This window comes from Platichthys flesus, chromosome 3, assembly GCF_949316205.1.
Source record: "Platichthys flesus chromosome 3, fPlaFle2.1, whole genome shotgun sequence".
In the NCBI taxonomy this organism is placed as follows: domain Eukaryota; kingdom Metazoa; phylum Chordata; class Actinopteri; order Pleuronectiformes; family Pleuronectidae; genus Platichthys; species Platichthys flesus.
The window spans coordinates 25,187,870-25,210,587 of NC_084947.1; the positions used below are offsets into that span (position 1 = coordinate 25,187,870).

At 38.9% G+C, this 22,718-nt stretch overlaps 1 protein-coding gene across 1 annotated transcript; it reads right to left on the reverse strand.

The window, feature by feature from the left end:
* Positions 1–362: 362 nt before the first annotated feature.
* Positions 363–21,715, reverse strand: LOC133934175 (uncharacterized). Its single transcript, XM_062381153.1, has 16 exons — positions 21,589–21,715; positions 18,269–19,508; positions 16,925–16,957; positions 16,650–16,828; positions 15,346–15,517; positions 15,202–15,252; positions 11,672–11,785; positions 8,808–8,865; positions 7,473–7,548; positions 5,068–5,773; positions 4,167–4,331; positions 3,041–3,153; positions 2,424–2,528; positions 2,084–2,255; positions 1,259–1,300; positions 363–1,161 (listed from the first exon to the last, which is right to left on the reverse strand). Exons 2-16 carry the CDS (start codon positions 19,493–19,495, stop codon positions 1,063–1,065), a joined length of 3,312 nt encoding a protein of 1,103 aa, XP_062237137.1. The 5' UTR covers positions 19,496–19,508; positions 21,589–21,715; the 3' UTR covers positions 363–1,062.
* Between the last annotated feature and the right edge of the window lie 1,003 nt (positions 21,716–22,718).

The window sequence follows — 22,718 nt, forward strand, 5'->3', positions numbered from 1 at the left end:
TCTACCACTAGATCATCACAATGACACCTGGACTTCGGAGGAAATGCAGTAATACAACACTCATTTTATACCATCAACATAAACACATGATGTACAGATCAGAGGAACCTGCATGATTTAAAGAATGGACGATGACTGAACTTAGATATCTTGGTAGCAGCCTCAGATCAATAGAACCTGAAGTTGCTCCATCAACACTTTTCATAACTTAAAGTCTGTTAAAAGCTGATGAACACTGCACCAACTGATTTGAATATTTACCTGATGGGGTGCATAAAATGGACATGTTTGAACTGTAAACTGTTCCTTTGAAATAAATTTAATGAATAAAATTCATAAAAAATATATTTGACAAAGTGAAATAGTTAGAGGGAGAAAGGAATTTATTGGCTTTTGATTCAAATTAACTGAAGTACATTAGAAGTCAAATGTCCAACATGTTGTTGACACACCATAAGAGAAAGCACTCAGTTACATTTGGGGGATTCCATTTGAGAACCGAGGTTTCATCATTTACATAAAACAGCAAAAATAAGTACAGAAAAGCTCTTTATACAACAATTAAAAATATTTGCAAAGATTAAAACTTAACATAATTTACAAAGGGCGGTCAGTGACTTCATATCCCACAAATTCATGTCTAAGCTGCACCTTCATTGTACAGGAATATATCAAACATGATTTTTTTTTAAACTATAAAAGAAACACAATAACTGCTTCACTAGTAATGAAACAAAGACAATTCACATCACATCCCTAATTTTCTTTCTTCAGGAGAGATTCACAATTTAATTGTTCCTTAAAAAAGGTTTTCATGATAAACTTATAGAGGTTAAGAACCTTAAAAGTCGATATATATCTATAAAAAAAAACAAAAAAACATCAATATTTCCTTCACCTACTTGTCTTTGAAAAAGTTCCATGGCTCAATACAGATGTAACATAAAGTGACAGGCTTTTCACTGTAACGATCACATATCGGTCTGTGATCAATCTCAACACGCTGCGGTGGAAAACTGCAGATTAGTTACTTTCCCTTTGTGAATGGGTCAGCGGTAAGGTTCATGGTCGTCGGTCATAGTCACTGATCTTCCTCTTGATGTGTGACAGTTTGGACCTGAGATATTTACACCTCTTCTTCTTTATCTGGTAGTCTGGGGTCTGGAGAGGATAGAAAATAATTCAAGCAATTAGATATTTTTCTCTATTTCCAGAGGACTTTATTATACTGTAAAGAACAGCACTGTGTGTACATTACCTTCTTGTGATTCTTCAGTCTGGTGTATCTATTCATGGCATCCTGAGATAAGAACGACAGCGGGTTAACAATCTGACCAATCAGAGGACTCCACCATCCCATTCATACTAACATTTCTCATCCTTTTGTTACCCTTGAGCCAATTTTTCAGTCCAAATATTAAATTTAATTTTACTTTATTTGCACCAGACCACAACATAAATTCTCTCAAGGCACTTCACATAGTAAGGTCTGAATCTTACTATGACAGTATGCCACTCTTAATGTATTTCAGTCATGATTGGCAGAACATTGAATCAGGGAATTCAGTTAACTATAAACTCATATGGGTTGCCATAGTAGTATATGTGAATTTCTGATTAAGTAAGGTGCACGTTTCAGTCCTTCTTTGTTTACTGTCAGCTCAATAGCTTTGAGCAAAGCCAAACACCGTAGAATCGTGGCTTGTTCAAGCACATTGTGTTCTTCAAATAAACGTAGACAATTAAAATTCTAAACACAGTGTCATATTATTTGTTACTAATGTTGTAAGTGAGAAGTTTATTATTTTTTTTAAAGTTTTAGGGAAGTAATGACAGGACTGGGGCACTTCAGGGGTCAGTCAGAATCGACTAAGGCCAAGGTTAAGGATAAAAAAGAACCCAAAACTCACTTTCAGACACATATGGACCGATTTCCTACCTTTGTTCTCATTACCATTAAAATTTCTCAAATGTGTCTAAACCTATTCTAATTGTAATCATAACCACACATCGTACACATAGGGGTGGACTAGTCATCATCTCTTCGAAGACACAAAACTTAAACTGTTACGTCATCACTTACCAAGAACTGTGGACTGCCCTCAGGCTGTCGGTCGAGCTCTCTGTTCAGATGGGCCAGGTCCTGGTTTATGTTGTCCAGCTCAGACTGCAGGTCCTTGTACTCCTGGTGATCCAGGTCAAACTCCCGCTTGTAGGTCAGACGTTCTTGCTCATCCACAATGGAAGGAAACAACCTGCAGACGAGAACAGAATGAAATTAACCCACATGGTAATACATTATTAGCCTCCAGTAGGACCTCTAACGGATACATTTGGCAGTGCACACAAGATGGTTTTCTGGTATAGAAACACAAATGTCTTAATCATTACAATTGTTGGCTAACAGATCCCTTCATACTCACATGCTGAAGTCCTCCTCCTCCAGGTCATCTCCAGACTCTGCGCCAGTGTCATAGTCCTTCAGCCTGGGCTTCAGGTTTCCCACAGAGCTGCTTATGTCTGAATCTCTGTGAACAGAATTATTGATTTTATTTATACACGTTTGTGGCTGCCTTGTCAGGTACCTCTTGCTTCACACGTCGACCAACTCCTGGGTCCCCTGGCGGCAGGTGGGCTGTAGATGGTGAAGTCAACATGGCCCTCCACTTCATTCTACAGCACCTGGACACTTCAGGATACTAAGCTAGGACCCGGATTTGGGAATTAAGCGGTGCCTATAACATTATCGAAGTTGGAGGAAGGGAAGGATGAAGGAAAGCTGTCCAAGCTGAGTGTGACTCCACCTGCCTCCACCTTAAATCATTCTAAACTTTATTGAGCTTAGTCCTAGACTGCTTATACGGAGACTGTGTTCACTGTAGGGCTGTCAAACAATATACATGAACAGTACCTTACTATTTTTCAGACGGAATACTGAGTAAACCATCAGCACAGTGTAAATATGCTAACTTTTAAATGAAGGAAGTCTGCAAACAAACAACAGGCACTTGTGAGGTGTACTGTGAGACGCACAGCTTACCCTGGGAGGTAAAGAGGCTTGTTGTCCAGTCGGTCCAGATAGTCTCTGGAACCCCCAACTTTGTCATTATAGTCATTCACCATTATCTCTGGGTCACCAGTCACATTGTTCACCTGAAGTAGAGATTTTTCATCAGTATTAGTCACTGCCGATATAACAGTGTATATACAGTGTACAACAAAAATGTCCCAAAGTTACTGTTACAGTACAAATTATGTCCATTTAATACAATTTTATCTTTTTCTCAAGCAAGATGAGCATAGAAAAATAATCAACATGATAATAGCTTTCACTTTTTCCTTCTTATCTGACTCGTGCTATTTAGTTAGATTTTTCCCCTTGATTTTAGTCATTGTATTTCAAAGATAGGTTTCTAGCAACCTACTATTTCTTGCCTGAGGTTTCGGTCAGGTTTTCCACAGGCTCCTCTGATACTTGTCCTCATTAAGGCTTTAGAAACCAGTTCATACCATAAGATAAACACTCAAACAAGGACTAACCGGTTTCTCTGCTTTTCCCTGCACGCTCGACTACTACTGATACAAGCATTACCATCAACAGGAAGCCTGAGACAATGTCCCTCAGGCAGCACTGCTGAAATGTTTGAAAAAGTACACACCTGGAATGAAAACTATGTTGGTACGAAACTAGTTTTCAGGTCAACACTTTCATTGGTGCTGACTATTTAAATATGGGAAATGTCAGAAACAGATTTTATTTATGTTAATTTGCACATCCACTCATTAGAATTTAAAGTGTTCTTTAGATATTGTAGTTTTTATTTTAGAACAAATCATCCTGACAGCACAGCACATGTAACTTCCAAGACCACACCCAGAAACTGCTAAATGAAACCATCCCTGCCCTGTTTGTCACCTGACACACACTTCTTGTACTTCTGCCTTTGTAAAGAAACTCATTTACATTTGGCATTCCCTTGTCTCAACCCTCCCAACTAAACACCTAAACTCAACCCTTACCATAACCGTGAAAATAATCATAACCATGAGGCTAAAGTCTTTGAAGATATGTTAGTACTTGAGGACACGACAAAATGTCCTAATTCCAAAACTGGTCCTTAGAATGTGAAGCCATACAAGTACAAAGCAGACAAACACGCACTCACCCACTCCCCGACACTGTTGTGCGGACCGTCTGTGATGACCTTCACTTCCTCCCAGAGAATGCGCTCTGGGCCCCAGTGCCTGATCTGCGAGCGAGTCTTGACAGCGAACACCAGCAGGATGATGAGACCGACAAACACAAGGAAGCCCAGGACAATGGCGATGGCCTGCAGGAACCAAAGCATTGTGTGTTACTGGGGTGAAATTACACTCACTTACATGAATAGTAAATACCATGGGGGTGGATGAGTTCATAGAAATCCATTCACAATCCCAAACTTTTGACATCAGCCTCAAATAGAAAAAACTCAAAACCATATATAAGTGGAAACAAAGTCCTGACTCAGAAAAATCCACGGATGCAGAAGCTGTGATCTGCTACTTGTTATCCATCACTGATCTTAATGACATGAGCAGTGTACACCACAGGACTCCTAATAATCTGTCTGTCCTTTAAAGTCAAGTTAGCAACAAAGACATGTTGTTTAATGTGATGGATTACCTACAGTTTCACCATGACGTTTTACAGTCGTCAAATTTAAAATGATTAAACGTGGCTGGATGAAGCATTCAGAGACACTTTAGATAATTGACTTCAGTGAATAGTAAGCAATGATAATGTGAAAACACAGGTGATATTTTGTAAGTGAGGCTAAAACAACACTGATATTATCTTTCAAGACTTTTGGAGTTGCCTAAACCTGATTGAGTTTTAGCTCTGACATGTGAAGAAATGGTTTCATCAAACAGGCAGATTTCAGTAATTCAAGTAAATTAATAATATGCAATATTGGTGATTATCTATTACTGGAGACATTATTGGATTCTTGGTCAAGGAACTATAAACTGCACCCTGTCCCACAGAATGACAAAAAAAAAATAAAAAAATCAAGCACATCATACCTCTTGAGCCTCCACCACACAGTAATGGTAAAGGTATTGGTTCAGGAAGATGCCCTGGGCCTGGGTCTCAGTCTGGTACTGGGAACACAGCTGGCGGATCTGGCTGGAGTAGACAGACCCCGTGGACTGGGCTGTTGGGTTCACCGCTACCAGGTACACTATCGTGGCAATGATCATCAGAAACGCTAGGATGGCGCTGATGATGATGGTTGCTAGGTAGAACTTTACTGAGCGGGCAGCATTTTGCCTCGAAACAACCAACACGAATATAATGAGCACAGCTATAAAGGTAATGGCTGAAATGCCGATGATGAAGCCTTTGCCAGTCTTGGGATCCATTTGCGTTTCTCCCATTCCGTAGGAACTGCCACTGCCAGCACCGCCGCCTCCATATGAGCTGCCGTAATTACCGCCATAGGAGCCACCATATGAACCGCCATACGAGCCACCGTATGCGCCACCACCATAACCTGGCATCAAGCCACCTCCACCTCCAAGACCCATGAGACTCATATCGTAGTCCCAGGCCAGCGTGGAGGCCACACAGGCGAACACGGCCACACACATGATGACGATGATGATACACAATATCTTCATCACACCCGGGGGTGAGGTCCAGCGGTAGAAGTGAAGCATCTTGTCTCCCGGGTGGTAGGAGAAGGCTGGGTTGGACACAAGCTCACTGCGCCTGTGTCTGCTGCTGTGGCTGCAACAGACGAGGAGAGAGCTCAATTAGAGTTGTAGGATAACAGACTGATCCGTCACCTCCTCAGTCATGACAAATACAACATATTACAAATTGAAGGCAGCTATTCCAGTGATAATGGACAAGCCTGACATGAGTGGTGACAACTTACTTATCCTACTGATGAATATTTTTTTTTTAGGGTCATCTATTTGTGATGGATAATTGATGGAGAGGAAAAGTTTTGTGTTAAAGGGATAGTTCACCTAAAAACTAAAGTCCTGCTTTCCTAACTGCTTTAATTGATTACAAATAAGCCTATATTTTGGTGTCCACATGTTTTTGTGAATCCGATTAGCAAAAAACACACCCATCAATTTCATTTTAGAAAGAGTTGGTTTAAAAAAGACAAGACAAGCAGCTCCTGCCACAGAGATTCACTTTAAATTACAGAGTTAGGGTTAGGGTTAGGGTTAGGGTTAGGGTTAGGGTTATTAATGGTGAAAAACAAGGGGTCATTGAATAACACACATACATGTGCACAGTGACACTAAAAGTAAAAATGTAACTCGTCTAGAGAAACAAATACAGTTTGCATAGGGCTTGAGTTAAAATATGTTTCATGGCCTGTGTGACCAGTAGAGAAATAAGAAATCAGAAAAATGTATTAATTTAAAGAGATATTTTAAAAAGGGAGAGAGTCCTTATATTCAAGAAGCAGAATCAGAATGTGTCATAAACAAACATCCAAATTGTGGGGAGTAATTTGTTTGGATTGAATGATTTATTGTAGTATCTTTTTCATTGGTAATGCTGAACTGGATCAAACAAAATAGAAAAATAAGCCTTCTTCTAAAAGCACTTTCGTGTCGTGTGATTTTATCGTCAGGCTATTTATTCCTCTAGTTATAATGTATACTTGTTCTTCAGCATCCGCTGTGATTGAAGAGCACTTGGAAAACTCCTGTGGTTTTTAAATGTGCTATGCAAATAAAAGTGACTTGATTTAAAATGAACACAATGTCTGTGAGAATTTTTTTTGGCCAGGCAATTTACATAGTATTGCCTGGCCAAATATGTAAATTCAAAATACATCCTCAAAGGGAATAGAAATCTTATTTGCTGGAGCAGTTTAGCTGGATAGAAATGTAATTTTTAGGAGACAGGGTTGTCCGGAAAGAGGAAACAACTATGATGTGAATGATGGAGCCCTCCGCTAGTAGAAGTAGAAGAAGTAGAAGTAGAAGTAGAAGAAGAAGAAGAAGAAGAAGAAGAAGAAGAAGAAAAAGAAGAAGAAGAATACAAAGAATCTAAAGAGATGTGAATATCGGTATATCTCCAACTGAATTTATTCAATTGTGTGAGTCTGTTCATGCCTCATATGACAGATCCAATCAGAAGTGGACGCCCACTCAGACCATAATAAGAAGTGGGACGCATGTGGCCACATTCTTCAGTGTGAACATGCATCCTGGACCACATTAAAGGACCAACGACTCTGAACCACAAACCGAAAATATTTGTAAAATTAATAGTGACCATCACATGTTGATCTTCTATTTGTTTTTTTTTGCTATTTCAAATGAATCTTGGTCTTTGATCAGTGTGTTTATTGCATATATAGCAGGTAAATAAGATCTGATTATAAGTGGTCAGTCCTAGGTGACAGGTGTGATCTCATGTACTTGTAGTAGTAAGGGAAAGATGAGGGTCGACTTACTGTTTACTGCCACCTGCCGGGTATGCTGGGGGGCCATGTTTGTCTCTCGGCATTCTGATATCCAGCTGGCACTCACCTTGTTAAAATACAAAGTGCCGTAATGTATTTTTTCTGCCTCACAGGCAGCGCTGCTGTCATTTGGAAACACATTTATACAGAAATGCTTATAGTGTTGCTCAAATTATGTTTGGGTATAGCTTGAAAATGGTCAGTATTAGCGCCAATATGACAATATTGATATTAATACTAAAATGAAAAGATTTGTAAAACGTATCATTGAAAACCTTTTGTTTGTAACAAGAGCCAGAACTTTTAGCAAATAATACATTGTCCAAATTTACAAAATTAAGTAAACAATAACAGGGCAGCAAATCTAATGGGATTTACAATGCCTGCTTTCAGTGCTTATATTTTTTGTTTCTCTGTGCTATGCATTTCTGCTGAAAACAAGTTGCTGCAGGACAACATAAAACACAAGTCTTGGAGATTGTAGATGTCTGCCAATATTCTTATCAAATTATACCAGAGAAAAAAACGTCACACTTGTAGCCTTCAAAAATAGCTTTGTAAATCATTACTTTAAAAATCAAAACAGAATTTCTCCTATTTTACCAAAATCAATTACTGTACCCTGTGCACTGTCGCCTTACAAATGCATCTCAGATCATAGTGGCTCGCTTGAATTAAATAAACATTTGTAGAAAGTCGGAGATTTGGATTTTTTCCTTTGTTTTATAATTTAATAAATCATTGAATTAAGGGGATTTAGAATCAAATGGATTCGGGTGATAAAAGTACTTCTGGTTGATTTTGTGGAGAGACAACAGAAACAGTGACCTTCCTCAGGTATCTGCTGAGGAAGACAGTCATCACAGGTTGTTTGTGGTGAAACAAAGCAGCAGCATGTGGGTGGAGATGTTCTGGCGCACAAACAGAGACTCCCTCACTGCTCAGTTAGTTTCTATTTACACTCAAGTTCACAGGGAAACAGACTAAAGACAAACACAGCTTCCAGGCTTTTGTATTTAAAAAAAAAACCCACATCTTTAAGGACGACAGAGTAAAGAAATGCAGCTAAAACAGTCTTTAAAAACATAAAATGACGCAAACTCCTCAACAAACGCAGAAGAAAATTAAGACAGGTGAATTTGCAGGTACATTTAGTCAGAGAAATGGCGTCGGCCTAATTAAACTGTTTGGTAATTTGCTGCAGTTTACGCGAGATTTCACAAAGTACATTTAAAGCTCTTTCATTTCGAATTCGCGTCTGTGTATCACACGCCAAGCCCGGGTTATTCTAATCATACACAGCCGGAACATTTGAAACACACTCACCTCTGCACGATGCACCGTCTGATCCTGACACAAACAGAAGCGACGCTAGTCTAAAGCACTAAAGCCCTAAGCGCGCGGCCCCATACTCTGCAGCGCGCACTCGCGGAGTAGAAAAAAGACGCACCTCCAGGTGTGAGCCGGTCACGTGAGCTGTTCCCCAGGTATGACAGGACCAACCTGTCCTCTCTCTCGCTCTCTCTCTCTCTGTACCTGCTGTTTCTCACCACAGGTTCAAGGGAAGGCCTCCATCCATTTATCCATCTATACCCACCTACTTACACACCCATCCATCCATCCATCCATCCATCTATCTATCTATCTATCTATCTATTAGTCGCTCTCCGTCTCTTATATATGTTTTTCTAGTATATCAACTAAATGTTTTTTATTCACACTTTTTCTTGTTACAGTTTTTGAGAAATGAATTAATATGATTGATTTCATAAACAACCTTAAAAGAGTATAAACACTGCTTGTATTAAATTGTGACTGAATTAGCTAAATTTAATGAGTAAAAGGGAGCTTTTGTCAATATTTTAATTTTTAAGTATTTCCATCTATTCTAATTTCCCCCCACTATAATCAACTTAATGAATGTGTAAGAAATCCTACCTATTTATCCTACATAATATAAATGTGGATTATATCACTAAATAAAAATGCTGCACTCAGTAAATGCTCATTCTGATTGTGACAATGGCTTAAGTTTCAGAGTGAATTACAAGGCTGTTTCGTTGGGTAAGGCTCACTGTTGTCAAACTTGATCCTTTGAAAAACACATTGCTCCAGGCTTAGTCAGTTCAGGAGGGTGTGTGAGTTTTTTATTTACTGGTGCTGTTCTCCAGCTCATCCAGGTCATTTACGATTGAAAGGATAGTCACTGCCCCTGCATTTCACTGTTTTATAGACTGAGAATAACCTGTATTTCCCACAGAACCAGTCATCTGAGAGCAGAGCCACACCTTCAGTAGTAAGCATGGATTCTTAAGGGATTAGTTTACCTCCACCACCACTGTTGCCACTAATTATAGTTCCGTTTTCAATGCATGGACACTCTCTCAAAATAATAGTGATTAATTAAACATATTGTGCATCATTTGATAATAAAAAAAGGTAGACCACAATTTGAAACAAAATAATTATTGGTTTCGATGAACACATTGTGTACCTGTATTATCAGACTGCACAGTATTACAAAGTGTGTCAACCCTCTGGATGACCTGGTTTTCTACATTAAATGGCCACAAAATGTGACCTAATCTAAAATCCCACGTACAGTCAAACACAAAGTGATTAAACCATAATAATACCATGAGTCTTTAGTGGACACACCCATTTACCATTTGGAAAAGTTAGCCAACCAATACATTTCAGAGCCTTTTCATGATGATATGCTGTACATATAGTGCTGCATGACGAAACATTTACCCAGCAGTGTTGTTGAGTCTCATTGTGTCTTTGGTAGATTTTAGGTTACAGTGATGCTGCCCTGGAGAGTGCTGACTCATGCGTTACACATTCACCATGACATGTGTGTGGTTGATTCATGACCACAGATGTTAAACCCCAATGATTCCTTCAAATCTTCAGCTGTGGGCTTCATTTTCACCTTATCAATAATTTTGCAGTTAAATTGGTTCGTATCACTAGACTTTATAAGTAAAATATCCAGGTTTACTAAATCCTGGCTGTTTGCTTCAGATGTTAATAGCTGAGAATTTCACACACATTTTCCAACCCACACTGTGAACACTTGAATGAAGCTTTCAATATGGACAAGAACTATAATTATTTGCATTAAATTAAAATTAATTGTTTGATTAAGTTGTGTGTGATCTGTTGAAATAAATGCATACATAAATGCAGGTTATTAGAAAGATTTGTTACCTCTGTTGCCATTGAAGAGAATAAAACCCTGACATTTCTATTGTACTGAGGATAAACAATGATTTCTAACAAAGACATAGAAACTTGTAGCTTTGTTCTGATTTTTCAAATGTTTTCCCCCACTGGCTTCCCTCATTCATTGCCGCTGCCCTGCAAAAACTGAGCTTAAATGGCCACAGTGAATGACAGTCACAAAAACAGTAGTTTCATGGTTAAAGTTTTCTTTTTTGTAAAAGCAAAATACATGTAAAAAAAGAAAAAAGGTGCTTAATTGTTATTAAAAAGATGAACACTAAACAATTAAACGTGAATATACAAATAAGTTTACAAATTGAGTGGGTAAAATTATTAAAACAACAATCTTTAACTTCACTATTTGTAACAGGTTGTGAGATGGTTAAACAATTCAACTGGGGCGAGTGTTTAGTGACCATCTAAAACCTAAACACTAATAGCATGAGGAAAAAGCCTCCACTGAATGACATGGAGTACAGTATAAAGAAACATATCCGAACAAATATAAACTGTTAACCTAACCTACAAGTCTTCTACAGACACCTCTGTCTGTTGCAGAATGGCTACTCTTCCTTTATACATCAGCCTTCATTAACTTTGCCATCTGCTTTATTTACAGCCAGATCATTTGCCTCATCTTTCCAGGCAGTGTTGAGTCAGCCACAGAACCCATTTCTTGTAATTACTTTAGCAAACACATGCATCCAGCGATGTGCACCACAGTGTCTTTAACGTCCACAGATTGGCCTCTTTGCAGGAGCCAGCTGAACAGTTTCCATACATTGCAACATTTTTCTGCTACCCTGGACTAAAGACATACCAAACTTGAGACACAGTGATGAAATTGATATTCATCACCTTATCTCTGGCTGAAATGGCAAGTTGATGACATCAGTACCAGGACAATGTGTGATGCAGACTGCACGTGTTGTGTCATGTAAAATGTAAAACCCCCATGTTTATTTGCCATCGTTCCAGACGGCGGCCTTGTTGTACTCATGAATCTTCTGTTTCATGTGAGAGAGCTTGTTCTTCAGGTACTCACACCTCTCTCTTTTTTCCAAATATGTCGGGTCCTGACAAGAAAAACAGAAAATCATTCAATAGATTTCATCTTTGGTTTCCCTCCTGGTGATGACACTCCTATATATCAAGGGAAAGTGTTCATGTCAGTCTTATATAGAATAGAATACATGAAAGTATTTTATTTCAAAGTAAAAGCTCATTATCATAAAACTGTATTTGTTACTTAGTTGAATTACTTTTTGCAGTAAAGACTAGCTTGTTGGGTATGACGTGATTAGCTTTTTACACCAGGGGATTTTCTGCTGACACAAAACGAGACTCCTCTCGGGGCATTCTTGAGAGAACACATTCACAAGGCAAAAAATGTGGTTTGTGATGACAGTGATCTTGACTTCTGACCAAAATCTACAAAAAGTACAACTGAACATTTATACCAAATTTAAAGATAATCTTTAAAAACATTCTTGAGATGTGTAATGTTCACAACAGTGTTACGGATGGAAAGACGGATGGGCCACCCCAAAACAGAATGCCTCTGGCCACAGGCAATTGGCCAGAGCCTGAAAATAGACACTCTATAAATTAGAAGTTTCATAATAGAGCTTATAGCATCTCTTTAGATACCTCATGCCTTCTTTCAAACCCCACTGGCCCAGTGTGTACAAGCTTTCTATTGAAAATGAAGTTACTATTTCTGATTCTCCAAAGCTTTACATTACAAAGAATGTCATAAGATAAGTATTACCTTCATGACAAATAATGTCAAAAATTAAATACTACTCCATTAACTAATGTTTAGCACAATTTAAATGATCAGCCACTATAATTATACATTATAGTGAGTAATCATCAAAATAATTTGAGTGCATTTATTTTGAGCATCCGGTTTAAAATCATAGTTGAAAGTCCACCACCTACTTAAATACTAAGATTTAAGATCATCCAACCTGTAGATGATCTCAGTATGTTTTACATTTGACTTCCTCTTTTTTTATAATGTACAATAAGGTTCCTTGTTTCTGCCGGCTGATTACAACATGGTTACATTCTCAAAGTGTGACTCACTCCTTATGACAACAACACTGAGAATTCATACACTCCTGGTTTGGTTTCTAACAACTCATGTGACATTTGTCCTACATTTTTAAGTTGCCAGCGCATTGTGCTGATGCATTTTGTGTTAAATACTGTAATATGGTCTTCCGGGCCGAGTGGCGCTTTCCTTGTTGCTGAAAGGGGCAATTCAAGCAACTAGGTGTTAGACAGTCCTTAACTTCAGCCTCAACAAGTCTTTTAAATTTGATTTATTTTCAATTTCGTAAATAGTTATTTAACCGTCAAGCCGCTAATATTTTGTTCACGTTCAAGTGATATTTGTGGCAAGTTGTTGAAACTATTACTGCAGAATCTATTTCAGTATATCTGCTTGGTTTGTATTAATTTGTTTCATCCTGAGTGTGTATCAATGTCAATGTTTACTGTGTATATCGGTCTTGCTCTATTTATAAGTTAAATAAATCACTCATTTTCAAGATTCATTCTTGCTTCCACAGCAGGTAGAAGGTAGTACAAGATAACAATTGGTAGTTCAAGAAATAATTAAAGGGGTGAAACCTGGACATCAATCACACTATGGTGCATTATACATTTCCAATTTCAAAACTCAGTTAAGCAGAGCTTGCTAGTGTAACCATAGATGTATATATATATATATATATATATATATATATATAAAGGCTAGATGTCTCATCTGCGTTTCCGGTCAACGGAGTCGAACACTCGCACATGGCGGCCATCTTCCCACAGGCAGCTCGCCCACCCATAACATTGTGTTGGTAGTGGTACATGTACTTTTTAAATAAAAAAAAATTCTTGATGTATATTTGTAAAGGGAAATCTTGTACCAATATAGAACATTATTCTATTTTTTAGAAAATAACATAATTATTCATAAGTATGCAGTGTCATAACTACATCTCTGACGTTTGTAACAAACCGAACCGTTTAAAAATCGGCTGAGGATTTAGTAAGTTATGGTTATTTAAAAAGTACGTACCACTACAACACAATGTTATGGGTGGGCGAGCTGCCTGTGGTAACATGGCCGGCATGTGCGGTCGTTCGACTCCGTTGGGTGAGACATCTAGACTTTATATATATCTATGAGTGTAACAGTGGGAAAACAAAAGTTGCCCCACCAGGAGCATAGTTCAAAAAGGTCGGACATAATCTCATAATGAGTGGGTTTTGCTCATAACATGAACAAATCCAGAGTGCCATCTCCCATTCCCTTTAAACCCCTGGATCACCTTGGCGAATTGTTATCATACAGGCAGATGTTTCAGGTAGTAAGAGAAATGTTTCTTTGTAGAAGAGGTTCACTTGCTTTACACATGAAACACTGCAGCACTGACTTCAGACCAGGTTTTTGCGGTCAAAAGAAAAAACACCTTCCCCTGCTTTAATTATGTGCCTGAACACATTTTTAGACCACCGACACAAATACATTTAATGATGTGGGTGTTGTGATAGGTCCCATTATATTGTTTTTGTTAGTTTGTTCCAATGATGTTAATAAATGTAACATTATTTACTGAGCCTTAATATGAGATGCTGCATTATTACTCTAATTAAATGAAACAGAAAGTCTGAATAACAAACTGTGTTGATCATGGTTGAAAGATTTTGGTGTAACAGACAAGCAGGGTTTGAAAAGACACCCCTGATTTGACCTGTGCCAAAAGTCTGAATATCCAGGCCTCTGTTTTCGCTACATTCACCAATGAAATGACTAGAGTAATATATAGAACATAACCATTTCAAACACTTGTCTGACAGAAGGGGTCAGCTAACTTATTGGGGTCTATATTTCTTTGATATGTCTTACATCTAGTGATAATTATCGAACACAACTGTAACTTTTTCTCTTAGATACCATTGTAATTTTGTGTGGTTAATCAAGAAGTTAACCAGGTAGTGGTGTGACAACATTACACTCCTTCAATTAGTGTTTTATATGTTTAAATGTCTATAAGTGTGTGCATGTTTGTCCAACTGGCCTCTTTCTTCTCTTCAGAGGATTTAGGTGAGGCTACAAAGTAAAATCGCTTTTCTCTGTGATGGTCCACTGGGTGATCAACCATCATACTTAGCTTTTAAGAGAATATAACCCCAGTGACAGTAAGCCTCATGTGAACAAACTAGTATGAGCAGATCAGGGGTGATTAGATTAGCCAACAAGATGCCCTGGAATTAGACTGCTCTGTGCCAGGCTGCTGTACACTGTGTTTCTTTTCATTGAGAGTGTTTGAAATGATAAATACAAAAACCTGTTTTATTCGTAAAGCTGAGGTTCATGCTACTTGCCCCGAAATACAATGTTTTGTGAGAGTCTTTGTTCCCCTGAATCTGAATAACAGAGGTGGAAGCGCAAATATTATTAATCACATTTATGACATTTACTTACATTTTTCTTTCTCTGATATTCCATTAAAATGCCACTGATCCGCTCCTTCTCCTGAAACAAGGCAACATATTAGTGGACATAGCTGTGCAGTGTGTATACAAGTATATTCCAGGTTGATTGTGTGAATGTGAGTGAGATTTGTACCATTTGGCTTGACGGCCGGGAGGGAAGATTCTGTATCATCTCGTCCATATCCTCAAACTTAGAAGCCATTGCCTGAACCTCACTGTGCAGCTCCTTATACTCAGCATATTGGTCATTGAACACAGCCCTGTACTGGTCCCTCTCCTCCTCTGAGCGTATGCTGGGGTACTTCCTGGAGAAAAGGACAGAAGAAAACACACGTTCTTAGGATGTGTGATGCAGCATGGAACCTGACAAACCTAGCACAAACCTGACAGTTCCTGAATGCACGTATTGGGAAACGGAATGAACAAAATTTGGTCGGTTAGAGGTTTTAAATGTCGGTTTCGATAAATTTTCTGTCAATTGCCCAGCCCTTATATTGACCTTAGTCAAATAAGACATTATTTTGAATATGGTTGAGTATGAGTTGTTAATACATTATTAATTTATATTCCGTTTACTTGTTACAGCATAGCATAGTCCAATTATGAGATATGTCCAAAATACACTTCATTTAAGATTATTTCGCCTAAATCTCTGATATCCTCTGAGCCGCGTTCATGTTCGCACGCACACCGGAAACGCACACACAATTCACCCACGCTCTCCCCCAAGGGCATCGCTACATCCACAAGCATCGTTACTCCAGGTTGAGGACTTTTAGGCTAAAACTTGCCGTAAATTATGCTGTTTTTCAATTATAATTTGACTGTTGGGCATTATGGACCCTTGGATGACACCACACGAGCAGTCTGGAGGCATGTTATGTTTTGTTTTTTTATTGCGTTTGAAAAATGTATAATCAGTTTCTTCAATTTTGTGAACTATCCCTTTCAAACCCCAACCTGAAATAATTACAATGCTTCCATTTGGAGCATTTTCTTTAAATGTTTGCAAAAGCTGCAACTGCTTTTTGTTTTACACCCAGTTATGTGTCATCAAATCTGGTAAAGGTATTCAGAAAATGCTGTTGACATGAAGGTGTATTATTTACACTATTATCTTAGTCGGGTTAATATTGGAATATAGGTATCCAAACCTCTTCAGTGTTTGACAGTGTGATCTACGACCATGATTTTGGTTTGATCACCAAAGAATTCCCCTCAAGACAGTCAACATTTATCACTGGGAGAGAATGAGAAATAACACCATGTTCAAGTGATCTCTACTAATTGACTAAATTAATGCTTAAAAACGTTGTTGATGTGGGAACCATGGAGCATTACAACAAATCCAGGGACATTATTTTTTAAGAAAGATATGCGTCTTCCTCTATAAAAAGTTATATCTTGGGAAAGTGTGACTTAGAAGGTAAAACTTACGCCACATAGTCGGCTATTACTACAGGTTTTGGGATGTATCCGGCTGGTATGTGACCTTGCAGGATCTCTGGCTCCAGCATCCTCACAGGAGCAGCTGCAGAGTTGTTTGGGGCGTCCATGAGGTCTGGCAGGATGGTGGGGAGAGGAGTCTGCTCTGAGGCCCTGGAGCCTGGACCCAGCTGCAGCAGAGGATCACAGTCACGTGGTCAATTAATGTACACTGTTTACAATTCAATGTCTACTAGAAAACAAAATAAGCAAAACTTGATACTTACTATAGACAGAGGGAATGATGATGCAGTTTTCATCTAGGTTTTTTTTAAGAAGAAGAGGTAAGTTATTTATTATATGTGCAGTATTCCAAGCTTTATAAAAAACAATTCAAAGTTATTGTGTTATTTACTTTTAATTCTACAGTTGTATGATACAATTTAAATAACTATAAGTTTTAATAATTTTTTCAGCCTCACAATATAATGTTTTCGAAACATGGAGATGTTGAAGAGAAGAACAGACATGCACTGAATATTTTGTCTAAACTGCAAAAGATAACACTTTTTTATAACATTATAGCACTAATCCTTAAGTTTTACACACTGTTGTGTACATATTAAATGGGTCACAGCTACAGCTTTAAGTTAAAATGTTACCCATGCTAATTAGGAACATATGAAAACATTACATTCAGATGAAAACAATTCTGAAGTTTAAGAATGCATCATGCATCAAAGTGTCTTAAAAAACTTCTTAAGAACAAATTTGAGATAATTCTTACGAAGATATTGATGAATGAGGCCCATTGATTTCATGGTCAAATTTGTAACGCTTTCCCTCGAAACCCTAAACTTAGACTCAAATATTCCCTTCTTGTGCCTAGTTTTGTTCTGCTTGGGTTCAAACTGTGAGCTTGCATTCACACGCAGATCTCCTGGGCTCCAGCCTCAGCTCTTCTTCCCACATGTGAGGGTTACATTTCCCCTTTACGGGCGGTTACTTGCACTCCAGTACAGGACTCTTAAAGAAGTAAAGCCAACCCACCCACAACGAGGGCAGGACAATGTCATTTGTCAACACTAAAGCTGGCCTTCAGTTTTTCTTTCACGCGTGCACAGAAGCAGCTGAAGCTGGGGCAGGCATTGTGTCCATGCAACAAAATCTGTGCAAGAGCATAGTTTGAGCACAAGCAGAGCAAATATAAGAACAAGTAGGGGCTATTTGGGTGTGAGGGCAGGGTTCTGAGTAAAACAAACCTATCCAGGAGTTTAGAATTTTTGTATGAACACTGACTCTCAGTAATTGTGCTTTGAAAGCTATGGTAAGTTCCAGAAAATGTTCTAAAAGAAGAAATTATATTACATACGACATAGGTGAAACCTTCTGGCATTCTTTGTGACAAGGCTTTAAGAGATTAAGCTTCAAACAAACACTCAGTTAATATTATACTAAAATTGATAATTCTATTTTGCTTGAAAATCTATAAAAAAAAATACTGATATAACAGATATAGCATCTGGCCCCATCTTTTGGGGTTTTAGATAACTGAACTGAAGCAGCGAGAAAGTACTTTCAGTAATTAGCGGGCTGTAGCTTTCAAGTGTGTTTGTAGGTGTGTGTCATACCTCCTGTTCCAGTGCCTCCCTCCTTATCCTGGCTACTTCATGCCTCCACAGCTTCAGACACACTCCTGTACTAATGAGGTAGAGCACCATGGTGATGAAGAGGAAGACGATAGCTGCATTCTGGCCAGCCTCTGTGCGACAAAACGCGCCGTTTATTCCATTATTGAAGACTGGTATGTTGCACATCCCTCCTCGAGTGGTGTCCCTGACATACACCACCCCTGCTGCTATGTAGAGCACAGCCAACACAAGGTTGATGGAGCACTCTGTGAGTGGCCACCAGGAAGAGTCTAGAAGGATGGCTCTGTAGTACATTGACATCCCAAGAACCACTAGAATAACAGTCACTATCCATGCCATACCAGCCACCACCAGGACAAATGGAGTTTTGGGGCCTGTGTAGTAACTGCCCCCCGATCCACCTGCCCCTCCACCAAGTCCTCCAAACAGCTGTGGCCCAGAGTATCCATACATATTAAACCACTCGTTGTCTTTATGAACATATGCGCAGACACAGGCAAACACAGCCGCTCCAAGCAGTAGCTCCACGCAGCCAAGGATTCTCAACAGGCCAGCCCAGGACTTCATGTAGGCATAGCGCATGTGATACTCCTCCACCCGCTCCTGATAGGTCTGTGTTGATAGATTGGTGGGCACTGCAGATGCAGAGCTGAGAGCTTCAGCACCCAGTAGCAGTCCGTCTTCCTTGTGAGCGTTGTAGCTGCTCCCAGAGCCTCCGTTGTGGCCCCAGTTGGAGCCAGGAATGGACGGAGATGGAGGAGCGGAGTGGGGGGGTGAGCAGGGGACCCCTGTTGTGGTGCGGCAGTTGGAACTCTTCTTGGATGAGGGTGCAGGCGAGTGAGGGGCAGTTGACGGAGGGATGGACCGTCCCTGGCTGTCACGGTTGCCGCTATTGCCCCGGAAAAAGTTCTTGACTGAGTCAGGGACAAAACGATGGACTGGCTTAATGTCCATGGCATCATGATCGCCCTCCATTGAGTCTTCATCGCTAGCGGGGTAGAAAGATTCAGGACCAACAGCTGGTTGACCAGGTAGAGGGGGAGGGGGAAGGGGGTCTAAGCTGAGAGCTTGCACTGCTCCATTCATTGGCCCCGGGGGAAAGGGAAAAGTATTATGCCATAAGGGGTCCAGAGGGACCTGGTCATAGTGAGGGACCTCTCGCACCCGGTCGAACCTGGGGACAGAACCAACTCCTCCTGAAGACATCCGGACCTGGTCTCTATAAAGAGAAACAGTGTTTGAATAGATGCTGACAAATGGATTCACATTAGCTGGAAAGGATACGTATTAAAACAAGAATCCTTTTGTAGCTTTGAAAAGATTTTCTGATGATTGTGACATCGCAAACACCACCAAACAACAAGCAGTCAGGTGACCCCACAGGTTATAAAAAAGCCATCAGTGTATTCTAAACAAGAGGACATTATATATGAGCCTGACATGACCCCCAGCATCAGGAACAACATCTTTTATTACACGGTGTGTGTCATGGTCACCGATAAATGACACTGAATTGGTGACTGAAAGTAACTCAAACTGAAGGTGAGCGCACCTGAAATGTTCTTCATAGAAACACTGCGCACACAACTGACATAAGTACACAATGTCACAGGTGAAGCTGGAAATTATCCTGTAGACTTTGATGGATTTTTGGACAGTTTGAGAAATATTTTTACCTCGTTATGTCAAACTTTTGACTGACCTGGTAGTTCGTATCCAACTTGTCTCATTATGTGATTGCTTATTTCTTATGACCTTTTTTTGTGATTTCAGTTAAAAATCATCTTGGCAATCATCTTAATCAACTTTAAGTAAGATGAGTAAAAATGTCATCTTTTTTAAATAAATTAACAGGTTTGTGTAGCTTTGTGAGTGGATCCTCATTATCAAAGATTCAGGTGTAAAAAGGCCGTCAACATTTTTGAAACACAGTTTTCAGAATTGTGTCTGTACAGCGCTGTTTAAATGATCATCCTCGTATTTTCACAGATCTTTCCAAGTTCAGTGTCTTTTGACACTAACTTGAGCTGTGCATTTCAATACTTTTTCAAAATTGCAGTAAAATTGTGGACTTAAACAAATGTTAAAAATATTCCTTCAATTTTACAGTTGCAGACAAGAATAAAAGCTTTTTATCATTTCTTTATGTTTGAATTCCAACTTATTTGAAGTCTCTAGAAAAAAATAAGCTGTTGACATTATTTTGATTCATTATAGGGTAGTTTTAGCTTATTTTAAACAAAATTATACTTTCTGATACTCCAAATACAATTAAAAAGCAATCATTCAGACTGCAAACAATGAGAATAAAACTGGCTTTCATGCCTCTTCACTGACTTCTTTAATCTTTGTGGTGCACAGTTCTTCTTGTTGTTGCTTTTTTTCTGATGCACATTCAATTTCTCTTCTTGTTCTTTTGGCTTTTATTCAGTTTCAGCCAATTAAAGATAAGATAAGATAGGACTATATATTCTGAAGGAACGGCCTGTGTCAGCCTGATCCAGATTACATTAATACAATATCTGGGTACAAAGAATAATATTTTATAATAATATTCAAGTCTAAAAAAATATCATTGAATGTACACATAATGGTTTAAAGTGTATTATAAGCTCAAATACAAAATACTAAGTGTATACAGAGTAATTGCAGAACCTGTGCCTAATAGAAATAACGAGAGAAATTTAAATAAATAGTGACAAAAATTTACAAACCTCTTGGTGCGATTCAGTTCAGACAAAGTGAACTTTATATATCCCACATTAAACCATTAGTGTGTTGACTTTTGAAAGGTCCTTGATAATAAAACACCAGGTCATTGATAACAATAACTAGTTCCCTCCATTATTTATTTTAATTCACTTTATTGTTTTTTTGATAATTCAGTTGAGTATTAATTATAAATCCAGTTGAAACAGTGAAGGCATCCAACCTTTTTAAGCCTTGACGGTGAGGCGGCTGTTCCTTTGGCCACCGGTTGTCGCTGTGCTTACTTCAGGTGTCATCCACCCATCACTACATTGGGGCTAATTAATAGCACCAATCTATGCTTAGCTAAGTTCGCAGTTTAACATACTCGTGTAAACGTTTCGTCCAGTGGTAAAAAGCCTGAGTAAATCTGCAGCACTGGTGATAGCACTTAGCTTCAATCAGCCACTTCGACACTGAACCAGAGACAACAAGGAATATTACGTTGCGGTTCATACACTCGTTGAACGCAACGTATCTCGGCTGTCGTCTGTTTTTACGTGTTTAAAATCGACGTTAGTGTCGTTAAAACAAACCTGACTCTGACCTACCTGCTGATATTCCTCCGTGTGTTGGTCCTCAGGTTAAAACCCGCCTGGGAGTCGCCCTCCTTTTGTTCTGGAGAAGATGTGAGCTGCAGGTGAAACTCACCTGTCCTGTCTGACCCGATCACGGTGCGTTCACTGCCTCCGCTCGCATCCGACTTCACAACTCCTATAATCAAGATTTCTACAACAGACTGATGTGTTGCTGTGATCATGGGCAGTGGGGGATGATGCTCTGTGTATGTGTGATTGTTTGAAGCTATCTCTGTCTTTTTATTAGGAACAACACAGGAGTGAGCTTGGAAACAAGATGAGTTAATATGATTGTTCAGATGAAGAAGCTCATCACATGTGGTGAAACATTTGACTTTGACCTGGATTCCTGTGACTGAATGAACCCACTGCAACGTCATTGTAGCCAAATAACACAGTGTAACAGAGCAAGAGGATCTTATAGCAGGACCATTTTAAATTGTTTTATTTCTAAAGCTGGATTAAAAATTACTATGTTCAATCAAAGTGCTTGGGGTTGATATAAAGTAATTCAAATCTGTTTTAGTAAATAATGACAATAACATTAAATTTACAAAATTTACAAATGCTATTATTACAGTCTAACACATCAGCATGAGACAATAAGATTGACTTACATCTTCCAAATAATACCAATTTCTACACGTCTACTCAGCTATTTCGGTTTCACCCACATTGTTCCTGGATGAACATGTCAGTATTATTAGATGTTTTCCTTAACTTGATTAAAACGCATGTCTTGAAGTTGAAGTTTGACAGCACTACCTAGTCCTTTCATACTAACATTGTGTCAATCTTTTGCTAAATACATAGTATAAAATAGAAAGATATGGAAAAAAACGTATTTTGTTAGAAAATTTACCTGAAAACAATAATCACAGCTGAATGGTTTTAATCAGTCACTCACCTTTTCAACCATGTCAGGATTAAAATCTCCAGTAGAAACCATCTACAGGACAAACTGTGCTATAGCAGGAAATCAACAGCGTTTGGATCTGAGGCGATCTGAGGCTCAGAAATAAATGCAAGGGAAGTGAAGAGGTCTGGGTTCCTGTCCATACCTGTTTACCCTTATCTTAACCTGAAACTAACCTTATCCCCAA

Bases quoted from the DNA above. Each gene is read 5' to 3' on its own strand.
- LOC133934175 (XM_062381153.1), bottom strand. From the start codon at position 19,495: ATGTCTTCAGGAGGAGTTGGTTCTGTCCCCAGGTTCGACCGGGTGCGA. The intron at 16,958-18,268 runs GTATGACACACA...AAAAAAACCTAG, and splicing joins GGGAGGCACTGGAACAGGAG to ATGAAAACTGCATCATCATT. The intron at 15,253-15,345 runs GTACAAATCTCA...GCCTTGTTTCAG, and splicing joins CCCGGCCGTCAAGCCAAATG to GAGAAGGAGCGGATCAGTGG.